Genomic DNA, 12,846 nt, shown 5'->3' on the forward strand with positions numbered 1-12,846 from the left:
AGATTTTTACAAAGTGGCACATAATTGTGAAGTGGAAGGAAAATGATAAATGGTTTTCAAATTTTTTTACAAATAAATATCTGAAAAGTGTGGCGTGCATTTATATTCAGCCCCCTTTACTCTGATACCCCTATCTAAAATCTTCGTAAGTCACCTAATTAGTAAATAGAGTTCACCTGTGTATAATTTAATCTCATTATTAATACAGCTGTTCTGTGAAGCCCTCAGAGGTTTGTTAGAGAACCTTAGTGAACAAACAGCATCATGAAGGCCAAGGAACACACCAGACAGGTCAGGGATAAAGTTGTTGAGAAGTTTAAAGCAGGGTTAGCTTATAAAAAAATATCCCACGCTTTGAACATCTCATGGAGCACTGTTCAATCCATCATCAAAAAATGGAAAGAGTATGGCACAACTGCAAACCTACCAAGACATGGCCGTCCACCTAAATTGACAGGCCGGGCAAGGAGAGCATTAATCAGAGAATCAGCCAAGAGGTCCATGGTAACTCTGGAGGAGCTGCAGAGATCCACAGCTCAGGTGGGAGAATCTGTCCACAGGACAACTATTAGTTGTACACTCCACAAATCTGGCCTTTATGGAAGAGTGGCAAGAAGAAAGTCATTGTTGAAAGAAAGCTATAAGAAGTCCCACTTGCAGTTTGCAAGAAGCCATGTGGGGGACACAGCAAACATAGGGAAGAAGGTTAGTTAATAAATAAATGTAGCGCTATGTGTAAAATTATAAATATAAAGTGCAAATCTCTAAAATAAATAAATCCTACATATAAATGAATAGTCCATAAAATGAAAAAATGAAGAAATAAAACACGAAAAACTCTTCTTGTGATCAGTGTATCCACAAAATTCCACCACAGCGATTGTTCGTCCTCAAAAGGAGTGCACACCACCACCAGTAAAAATGCGCGCTCATCTCCCAGATGAGTCAAAACTCGTATGCGGATCTCCCCACGAGCTTTGCTTTCACTTCCTCTTCCCAATCAATGGTGGGTAATCCAGATGGCTCTTTTCTTAATGTTAACTCAGCTCATTAACGTCCAAAGAAATAGATCATCCCCCAGCTTGGCTCAAGATTCCATGAGTTCAGGACATGTAAATAATAAGTATAGAGACCATAGTGTTCTCTATATACAAATTTATTCAAAGCCCCCAAACAGACAAGTTGCACTTACAAGATAAAAACTTTTTAAAATCACATAAAAACCTCCAGAGTAGCACCGCCGTGTCCACATACACAGTGCTTGGCTGGACGTGACTATCAGCTCCTCCCTTCTAGACGCGTATCGGCCAATCACGGACCTTCCTCAGTAGAGGAAGTAGTCTGACCTCTGTGATTGCCAACAAGGGTTTTGCCACCAAGTACTAAGTCATGTTTTGTGAAAGGGTCAAATACTTATTTCACTCATTAAAATGCAAATCAATTTATAACTTTTTTGAAATGCGTTTTTCTTGATTTGTTTGTTGTTATTCTGTCTCTCATTGTTAAAATAAACCTACCATTAAAATTATAGACTGATCATTTCTTTCTCAGTGGGCAAACGTACAAAATCAGCAGGGGATCAAATACTTTTCCCCCTCACTGTATATTGTCAAAAGTATTGGGACACCTGCCTTTAAACACATGAACTTTAATGGCATCCCAGTCTTAGTCCGTAGTGTTCAACATTGAGTTGGCCCACCGTTTGCAGCTATAACAGCTTCAATTCTTCTGGGAAGGCTGCCCACAATGTTTAGGAGTGTGTCTATGGAAATGTTCGATCATTCTTCCAGAAGCGCATTTGTGAGGTCAGGCACTGATGTGGACAAGAAGGCCTGGCTCGCAGTCTCCTCTCAAATTCTTCCCAAAGCTGTTCTATTGGGGTGAGGTCAGGACTCTGTGCAGTCCAGTCAAGTTCCTCCACCCCAAACGTGCTTATCCATGTCTTTATGAACCTTGCTTTGTGCACTAGTCCAAATCATTTGGTGGAGGGGAGATTATGGTGTGGGGTTGTTTTTCAGGGTTGGGCTTGGCCCCTTAGTTTCAGTAAAGAGAACTCTTAAGGCGTCAGCATACAAAGACATTTTGGAGAAATTTCATGCTCCCAACTTTGTGGGAACAGTTTCGGGAGGGCCCCTTCCGGTTCCAGCATGACTGCGCACCAGTACACAAAGCAAGGTAAACAGATCTGAGGAATCTATTTTTATCTCTCAAAAAAGCTAAAATATTAGTTGCTGAGAGATGAAAATAATTCCGGCCTACATATACATATAAATCTGTATTTGTAGCGTATGTAGAATCCCAAAGAATCACACAAAACCGTTATATAGTTCCTGATTGCGGCAGCCAGGCAATAATTAATATTGTCGTGATTGGACGGGCTTGCTGGTGTCAGAAATCCTATCCTTGACCCAGCCATCAGAACCATCCAGGGACCTTTTGATCCTGGTCACTTCAGAACCATCCTGTAGGCTGGAAAGGGAACACCCCCAGGGGTAGGTTGAACAAGGGTTAAAGCCCAGTCTAAATCTATAACTCAGTAAATTGACTTTCATAGCCAATAGCCAAACTTTGTTTGCCTTTGTGTCTTGTATTTTTTGCAATTATTTTTCTTTTATATATTTTATGCACTCCTCACCTTTGGGATATTAAATTGTAAACTTATTAAGTGTCTTCTGTGTACTAAACTATGACTCGTATCTCTATAGAGATTGTTGCATTGTAGTGTCTATGTGCTCGCTCTAGGTTTCTTGCTAATCTGTTTGCAATTTAGTGGTGGCCACAGGTGGTGAGGGATGTGAAAGTATAACACAGCCAGTCTTACACGTGTAAAGTAAGCTTCATGCCCCTTACTCCTGTTGAAAGGGTCAACCTTATTAAAATGTCGATGCTTCCCAAATTTTTTATATCTTCAGGCAAACTCCGGTACATATCCCACAGGCATTTTTCAAAAAACTTGACAAGTTGATCATCTCATTTGTGTGGAACGGCAGCGTCCCTAGAATTGCTAAATCGACCCTCCAGCTGCCACTAACACAGGGAGGCCTGGCCCTGCCGTGTTTTCTTAAGTATTATTGGGCGGCGGTTCTGGTCACAGTGCGATGGTGGCTGTCGGAGCGACCAGAAGTAGTTCGATGAGAACTACACTTAAAGTATGGGAAACTGTCCGAACCAAGACCCGGATATCTAACAGCTGGTCCCCCAGGACTCCGTTGTGGGGGAACCCGCGGTTACCACACTTCCGGACGATCCCTGACCCGGTACTCTGGGCCTGGCACGACATTACAGTATTAGCTGACATAACTTCCCCAACAGGTTTGCTCTCATTTGATGAGTTGAAACGCCGGAAGGGCTTACCTAACCGCTTGTTTTTAAGGTACCTGCAGCTCCACCACGCTTATCGATCCCAATTTCCTACACCCCCGGTGCTGGTAATCACTGTCATTGAACGTCTATTGAACGCGCCAGAGGAGACTAGGCCCCTTTCTGCTTTACACTCTACTTTGGCTGTACTAGATACCTCCAAGGTCTCACAGTTGTTCTTGGTGTGGCAGGGGGATGTGCCACCGCTGGCGGATGATGACTGGGAGGAGGGCATTCAGCAGTACCTCCCTCTGGTGATATCTGCCCGGGATCGATTTATTCAGCTTAAATTTTTACATAGAGCATACTTCTCACCAAAACGCCTAGCAAGGATATACCCGAACAACAGTCCGACTTGCCCCAAATGCTCCTTGGTGGAGGGATCACTCTTTCATATGGTCTCGTCATGTCAACATATACAGTCCTTTTGGAGGTGAGTAATGGTCGTAATTAATTCTGTCAGCAAGCTATCGCTGCCGTGTGATCCACTCCCACTGCTGCTGGGAATAGTGGATAATCTATCGGCCCCACAATACAAGAAGATGTTTGTGTTTTACACAGTCTTCTATGCCAGAAAGGCAATCCTGCTTAAGTGGAAGGGGGTTGAGTCACTGACGGTACAACAGTGGAAAAAGCTCATTAACAATGCTCTCCCACTATACAAACTAACCTACCTAGGCCGTAACTGTCCGAAAAAATTCACCAAAATATGGGGCCCTTGGGTGCGTGAAGAGCAGTTGACCCTTGACTAAGACCGGGGACCTGAGGATACCCGCCTTGACCCCTTGGAGGGTTTTGGATAGCTCAGTCTGGGTGGGTGATGTCATGCCCTTATGAAGGGATCCCTTATACAATTAAGATATATGACTACTGACTCAGGGAGACCGGTTTATGTATATTTATGAGCAGACTGGTATTACACATGTATAGGCATCCAACCCTTTTTTGGAAATGATGTAGGAGATTTTATGGATCGGGTTCCCGATTCCTCTCCCCCCCCCTCTATCCCCAATTATCTGCTCCTACTCTGGTTATAAGTACTTGACTACTAGAAGGTTACTGATCTATACCTGCTTGTGTTGTGGTTGATCCCACTGCGTATTGTACGTACATTATTTTAGTTTCCCCCTTTTTTGTTTAGCTTCATTCTCTGTTTTAGCTTCATTCTCTCCCACACCAAACAAGATCCTAGGTTAGCTAGCTGCCGTGAGCTTGCACCCTTGACACACGCATCCTCTGATATAAAGACACATGTATTCAGTCAGTGTGTTTGTTTCCTACAGATGGATTGAGTAACAGGAATTCCCCAGAGAGATGTCCCCGTCCTCTGTATTCCCCGGACCCCACACAGGAACATCAGGAGATTCCAAAGGACCATCAGGTAAGAGCTTTTCAGATATTCTACATGACCCATCTACAGTAGAGGCCTGGTGAACCCTGATCAGTAAAGCTGTTGTATTGCATAGGATGAACATCCAATTCATGTTAAAGTCGAGACCACAGAAGAAATGGAAGACAAGTATTCACAGACTGATGTGCAGTGTAAGGAGGAGGATTTTCCTACAGATGTATCCAGTAACAGAAATCTCCCAGAGAGATGTCCCCATTCTCTGTATTCCCGGGACTCCACACAGGAACATCAGGAGATCCCTCAGGATGATGCAGTAAGTCCACATGGGGTGGTCATTTGGAAATGGTGTGACCAAGTATTAAACTATTCCCATTTCATAGGAAGGTTCTGTCAGTGCATGTCTATAGATTAATATTTCAAAATTAGGTTTACACTCATAGCTAAAAGGGTCAATGGTAAGCTTCTTGAGGAGCTGTGTATCGCGTAACTTTTTTAAAGCTGTCTACCTGAGGGCTGGATAAAGCTATACTGTATGATTTGTAGACATGCTGTGTATGGTATGTCACTGAATCGCTTCCCACACTCCGAGTGCTTCCGTCATATACCACTTCCTTCAGTCTAAATATAGATATTAGATATTACAGCCGCTTGCAACCAAGAACTAGGCAGTACTCGTTTTGGCTGCTGAACTGGAACATGAACTGTTTATTTGAACAAAGGCACATAGAGATATCCACTCTTATCCCCCCTTCTTGGCATAATGAAACATGGCGGGGTAGACTTTACCTCCACCAGTAGCACCAAACTGAGCATGTGCAGAGTGCCCCCAAGGCTCAAGAGATAGATTGGGGACTGTGAAAGAAGGGGAGAATCAGAGAAGACAGGATCAAACAGCCTTTTTACACAGGGCAGAGGATTAACCCCTTAGGTTTCACAGTGAGTATAATAAGCATGCTTTACTGCAAATACAGACTGATTTTACTGCTGTTGTTTTATGTTTTATTGTACAATATAAACTAAAAAAGACGCACATTTTTGAAAAACAATATTTTTTTTTACTTTCTGCTATAAATCATATCCAATAACAAATAAGAAAAATCAAATTTCTTCATAAATTTAGGCCAAAATGTATTTTGCTACATATCTGGTAAAAATAAAAACCCCAATAAGTGAATATTAATTGGCTTGGGTGAAAGTTGTAGCTTCTACAAACAATGGTATTTATACTGGAATTTATGCAGCTATAGACGCTATATTGTAATGTCGGTGATCAGCGACATATAGTGGGACTGTGATAGGGTGGTGGGCAATTTGGCACTAACAGACACTATCTGGGAGGGTCACTAACTGACATTGATGTTGCTAGTGACACTAACACAGTGATCAGAGACAATAGTGTACACTGACACCGTACTAATGACACTGGCTGGGAAGGGGTTAACATCTAGGGGCGATCAAGGGGTTAACTGTGTGCCTAACAAGTGTAATATGTGCTGCTTTTACTTTCTGATCTGGCTGTTTTTTCTCCCTGCTTTTCAGGGAGAAGAAACAGCCAGATTTCTGTTCACTGGGTTCTGTGTGTTTGTAGAACTCTGTGTGTGATTGGACACAACCACTCAGCAGGTCTCAGCGGAACTCATTGACTGAAATCTGCTGCCAAACCCGAGCTGTGTCACAGCACAGGTTGACAGGGAACGCGTGCATGCGCACCCAAAGTCTGGAAGAAGTCCGGGTCACGTACATGTACAGTATATTTACTGTGAGTGGTCGGCATGTGGTTAAAATAAGCTCTGTTTTTGATTTTTTAGTAGCACTGACATGTTTTGTAGCATTTACAGAGAAAAATTTACATCAGGCCCCCCCCCCCCCGAGAAATTTACAATCTAACTTCCTAATTTAATCACAATTGGAATCGCTTTAACTTGTTCTTGCCCGCTGAACACATATCTGCGGGTGTGGCACCAAAAGGGTTGGCTTTAACGCCTACACATTGCACATGTGTGTCACCGGGCGGCCAGTGTTTCTGCTGAGAGCGTGCTCACTGCATGATCCTAGCACAGAGACAGCTCTCAGTCCTCACTAACAATCAGTGGCCGGCCGGACTGGCTGCTGATCATGTGACCACTATGACTGCCAATGACAGTGGTCACATGATCGGTGATCCCACCCAGAAAGATCACATTTCTTTGCCCGTCGGCGTACTGTCAACCATTTTGATACTACAATTTGATGCACCAGAAATATACAGACCGAAGCTAAATCAGATGATTTGTAGAGAAGATTTCTGGTCTTTAAAACTGAAATTATTCTCTTTAGTCCAGCCTATAGATGTGAGAATTTTAGAATCGTACCCCTCATAGTGTTCTCTATCTCATCCAGGAAGATGACATGATTGATGTTAAGTCAGAAGATATAAACGATGACGAGGCCTATGGGAGGTGTGATCAGCCAAAGGAAGAGGAAGTCACTGCTTACATCACCACTGGTGAGTAGGAAGCACTGAATATAGAGAAATGTCAGTGTGTACAGACCCCGCCCATCCTCATGTCTGTGTGTACAGACCCCGCCCATCCTCATGTCTGTGTGTACAGACCCCGCCCACCCTTATGTCTGTGTGTACAGACCCCACCCACCCTTGTGTCTGTGTGTACAGACCCCACCCACCCTTGTGTCATTGTGTACAAAACCCCGCCCACCCTCGTGTCAATGTGTACAGACCCCTCCCACCTCGTGTCAGTGTGTACAGACCCTGCCCACCCTCGTGTCAGTGTGTACAGACCCCGCCCATTCTCGTGTTAGTGTGTACAGACCTCGCCCACTCTCGTCTCTGTGTGTACAGACCCCGCCCATCCTTGTGTCAATGTGTACAGACCCCGCCCACCCTTGTGTCAGTGTGTACAGACCCCGCCCACCCTTGTGTCAGTGTGTACAGACCCCGCCCACCCTTGTGTCAGTGTGTACAGACCCCGCCCACCCTTGTGTCAGTGTGTACAGACCCCGCCCACTCTTGTGTCAGTGTGTACAGACCCCACCCTATCTCGTGTCAGTGTGTACAGACCCCTCCCTCTTTCATGTCAGTGTGTACAGACCCTGCCCACCCTCGTGTCAATGTGTACAGACCCCGCCCACCCTCGTGTCAGTTTGTACAGACCCCGCCCATCCTTGTGTCAGTGTGTACAGACCCCACCCACCCTTGTGTCTGTACAGACCCCGCCCACTCTTGTGTCAGTGTGTACAGACCCCGCCCTCTCTCGTGTCAGTGTGTGCAGACCCCGCCCGCTCTCGTGTCAGTGTGTACAGACCCCACCCTCTTTCGTGTCAGTGTGTACAGACCCCACCCTCTTTCGTGTCAGTGTGTACAGACCCCACCCTCTTTCGTGTCAGTGTGTACAGACCCCGCCCTCTTCATGTCAGTGTGTGCCGACCCCGCCCACTCTCCTGTCAGTGTGCACAGACCCCATCCACCCTTGTATCAGTGTGCACAGACCACACCCACCTTCGTGTCTCTGTGTACAGACCCCACCCACACTCATTTCTGTACAGACCCCACCCACCCTTGTATTCGTTTTTACAGATCCCAGCCACTTCCTGTGTCAGTGTGTACAAACCCTTGTGTTAGTGTATGCAGACCCCACCCACCCTCTGTGTCATGTGGAGACCCCACCCACACTCAATGTCACTGTATGCAGACCCCACCCTCAGTGCCCCAATGGCTCCCGCTGCTGTAACAGCCAATGAGGGAGAGTCCCCAGGGAGCCAAGGCTCTCATTCACATCACTGGATTGAAATGGGGCTCAAGGTAAGTATTAGGGGGGGGTCTGCCGCATACAGAAGGTTTTTTACTTTCATGCATAGAATGCAACCATGAGTCTTTAGAACCACTTCTTTGGTCCGACTTGAGTGCCATAGACTGCAATGTAAACCCTCAAAAGTTGCATTAAAGTCGCACCTGAATGTTATACATGCGACAGTTGGGCAACAGTCCATTATCATTGGTCAAGGCCAAAGTGGCATCCAAGTCGTACTCAGCCAAAGTTGCGTCAAAGTTGTACAAGTGTGTTGTACAAGTGTGAATGGAATCTAATATGTTTGAACCATTCTTCTTACCCTGCCAACTTTGATTCCCTCCAGATGGAAGGTACAGCGGAATCAAAAGTCCAATGATCTTCCAAAACCATAAAACAGAAGGAGAGATCACGACAAGTCCTCCTGGACTTCATTGTGGAGTTCTGTCTTCAGCTCCCCTTACATTTTCCAGTTACTTGTATAAAACTTTGCCATATGTAGGTGTCAGCCAGGCCAGAGAACCCTTTTCACTTCAAAGGACGCCCGCCGGTGAACTCTCGCATTCTTGGCTTGAAGGTGAGGAAGCCATTTCCCAAAAGTCACTTCAAGATCAAAGCTTGGAAGCCGAAGTGAAGCCATATTCATGTTCTGTTTGTGGGAAGTCGTTTAGGGTTAAGTCTGTCCTTATCCGACATGAAAAAGTCCACACGGGGGAAAAGCCGTACGAGTGTTCTCAGTGCGGCAAGTGCTTTGCGCAGAAGTCTGATCTTGCTGAGCATGAACGAATCCACACAGGAGAAAAGCCATATCCTTGTCCCGAATGTGGCAAGTGCTTCGCCAAGAAGACCAACCTTGCCAGGCACTTGAGGATGCATTCGGGGGTGAAGCCTTACGCATGCTCCATTTGTGGAAAGGCTTTCACCCAGAAGGCCGCTCTTGATGAACACGTACGGATTCACACAGGGGAGAAGCCATACGCCTGCTCTCACTGCACCAAGTGCTTCGCTCAGAAGTCAGCCTTTGCCGAACACCAACGAGTTCACACGGGAGAGAGACCTTACGCTTGTGCTGAATGCAGAAAATGCTTCACTCAGGGCTCTGCCCTAGCCAAACATCAAAGGATCCACCAAAATCAGAAGCCACGCCCGTGTCCTCAGTGCGGAAAGCTGTTTCCATCAGAGTTCCTTCTTGCTCTGCATGAAAGAGTCCATCAAGCCAATTACCAGTGACATTTGTGATGTAGGAGGGCTGAATCTTATGGAGATGTGTTATAACACAGTGGGTGGTTTCTAGGCCTAGAAGCTGCTCACGAGCAACTGTGGGGTCTTACTGGACCCACCGGGGGGGAGTTTATTGAAGTTTTAAAAGAATGTGAGTGCCACACCAGCTTGTATAGACCTTTTTAAAAGATTTTTGTTTAGTAACATCCAACACATTTCGGGAGATCATCAAGGCTAAAAACCAGATGATGTAGGCACTTGGTTTGGAAAAGGGGGAGTGCTGAGCCCCCGAAACGCGCTAGTTTCTAAATAAAAAAATCTTTTAAAAGGTCTATACAAGCTGGTGTGGTGCTCTCATCCTTTTAAAACTTCAATTACCAGTGATTGGTAGAGCGGGGCAGTGCACAATTTTGGAACTTGGGACTCCAGTCTCTAGAGGCCAGGAGTAGTATTGCATGTAAATATAAAAACACTCCACCCAAAAAAGTCAATCTTTTTTTTTTTTGTGCAGCCACCCCCACTGGGGCCCATTGGACAGTCTTTTCTCCCTAGGGACTGAAATTACCATTTTCTGAGCCTCAGTCAGTTCTCTAGGGTTCCTAGCTCTGCCTCCTAAAATGTGCCTGAACTTTGCATGACTTTCCTAATAAAAATAACTCTATTACATGTGATATAACACTATTGGGGCAGGGGGAGGGTCAGTATTATGGTATGACATATACAACTCTTTTCCAATCCCCCCTGCTCTTTGACACCTCCCTATTCATCAAAGCTGGTTCCTTGGTTGACATTGGCATCAAATGTTCCTCGCTAATTATTTTATAAAGTGTTTGTAAACCCTGACATATACCCAGAGAAGTGACTGGCTATAGGTGATACACAGAGATGAAACCAATCCTCTTACATAAGTTCTAGCTGTTTATCTGCAGTCTCCGCTTCTCTATAGCCATTCAGAGTCCAGAATTTATACAGCTTGTCTGAGCTTTCAGAAAGCAGGGGACGAGTTGCTGAAGTTACTCTGAAGAGCTCAAAACCCGTACCCCTTAACACAGCACACAGAAACAGAGCTGAGGCTGCCACTCACAGGCTGTGTGCTGGAGATCCCCCTGTCACCTTTTATCTCTTGGTGTCAGGAAAACTTGTCAGAAGTGACTCATACTAATAGCAGAGGAAGGAAGCAGCAGACAGAAATTACACTTAGTGCTCTGGATTGAGACAAGTACACACTAGAGGGATACGATTTGTTCATATTTCATGTCTGAGGTTTACAACGTTATGGTGTTATTTGATCTTTATGGTATTTATATCTAAGCATCTGCCTTTTAATGTTATATAACATTGACATAATAAAAATTAAAAGAAATGTCGGTAATTGGTAACTCTCTGAGCCTTCAAGTCTAATCAAAACATCTCAAGCTTGACAGGGCTGCCCCCGTCCCCTTTAATATTCATTCTATTTCTGGAACCCCTACTGTGCCATATAAGATCGAACCCTAACATTGGAGGACTGACGAGAACCCAAGAACACCATAAAGTCGCAGCATATGTGCCCAATCCTGAGATTACATTCCTAATCTCTAAACTGAACTACAAAATCATGCAAACCCACCCAACTATAAAATAAATGGCATATCAGAAGCATTTTTTTCATTTCTGATAGAGCAAGGGAGAGTTATAACCGCTGTGAGTTCTTTTTTTTTTTGCCGTCTGTGTACTATTGCAATAGAACAAGGTTTTGCCCATGGGACTTTGAGTGAGGTGATCATAGAGGTCCAGACAAGTAAATAGAGTAAACTAAATGTCTCGGTTTATTTAAAAACATTATTATTATTATTATTATTACACGATTTATATAGCGCCAACAGTTTACGTAGCGCTTTACAATGTAGAGGGGGGACAGCACAATTACAGTACAGTTCAATACAGAAAGGACAGGGGGGCCCTGCTCGTAGAGCTTACATTCTAAAGGGAGGGGGTGGTGGTACAAAAAGTAATAGATGCGGGGAATGATTTGATGGGGAAAAACATAAGGACATCATCATATATTGAACATGGAAATGCAAATCAACCCATAAAAATAGCATGTTGCAATTGCTATACAGTCATGAAAAAATTATTTCACTAATTAAGTTCAAAGTATACATATACAGCTATAAACTCAACGCGTTTCGCAAGCTCTGCTCGCTTCCTCAGGGGTTGATGCATGTGTGGAGTATCTAAAAAAAATGTAAATGAGATGTAGCACGGTTCATGTGGTCCATTGGGCACGTCAAGGGACACATTCTTCTTCATTTCTATTATTTGCCATGCTCGCCCTCCGCATGGCCTCCGGTTGGTTGCTGCGGGTCCCGCTCCTTCAGCTCCCGTTTGGCGCACTGTTCGCCATCGCCATTGGGGATCAGTCCTTGGAACCAATCGACCCACCTGTAAGTATGGGGAGTGCCTGTTCAGGCCCCCTGCTCCTTTTCTAACCATTGTGGGCGGCACAGTGGTGTAGTGGGTAGCACTCTCGCCTAGCAGTAAGAAGGGTCGCTGGTTCGAATCCCAACCATGACACTACCTGCCTGGAGTTTGCATGTTCTCCCTGTGCCTGCGTGGGTTTCCTCCGGGTACTCCGGTTTTCTCCCACACTCCAAAGACATGCTGGTAGGTTAATTGGATCCTGTCTAAATTGCCCCTAGTATGTATGAATGTGAGTTAGGGACCTTAGATTGTAAGCTCCTTGAGGGTAGGGACTGATGTGAATGTACAATGTATATGTAAAGCGCTGCGTAAATTGACGGCGCTATACAAGTACCAGAAATAAATAAAATAAATAAATACTCCAACTGCATGCTACATCTCATTTACATTTATTTTTTAGATACTCCACATATGCATCAACTCCTGAGGAAACGAGCAGAGCTTGTGAAACGCGTCGAGTTTATAGATGTATATGTATATTTTGTACTTCATTATTGGAATATTATGTTTACGATTGTATAGCAATTGCAACATACTGGTTTTTATGGGTTGATTTGCATGTCCATGTTCAATATATGTTCAATATATGATGATGTCCTTATGTTTTTAAATAAACTGAGACATTTCATTTACTCTATTTACTTGTCTGGACCTCTATGTTCACCT

The 12,846-nt window shown here is 44.5% G+C and overlaps 2 protein-coding genes across 2 annotated transcripts in view; one reads left to right on the plus strand and one right to left on the minus strand.

Moving 5' to 3' along the window:
• LOC141106738 (uncharacterized) overlaps nt 1-12,846 on the minus strand; it is a 209,043-nt gene that overhangs the window by 160,564 nt on the left and 35,633 nt on the right.
• The window catches only part of LOC141106474 (uncharacterized), a 40,893-nt gene that overhangs the window by 6,193 nt on the left and 21,854 nt on the right, over nt 1-12,846 (plus strand). Inside the window, exons 5-8 of the mRNA XM_073597275.1 lie at nt 4,644-4,741; nt 4,827-5,024; nt 7,091-7,196; nt 8,843-9,635. Of these exons, the coding sequence (XP_073453376.1) occupies nt 4,644-4,741; nt 4,827-5,024; nt 7,091-7,196; nt 8,843-9,635 (1,195 nt within the window). The remainder of the gene's footprint in view (nt 1-4,643; nt 4,742-4,826; nt 5,025-7,090; nt 7,197-8,842; nt 9,636-12,846) is intronic.

Source organism: Aquarana catesbeiana, linkage group LG08 (assembly GCF_042186555.1).
Source record: "Aquarana catesbeiana isolate 2022-GZ linkage group LG08, ASM4218655v1, whole genome shotgun sequence".
NCBI classification, from domain to species: Eukaryota; Metazoa; Chordata; class Amphibia; order Anura; family Ranidae; genus Aquarana; species Aquarana catesbeiana.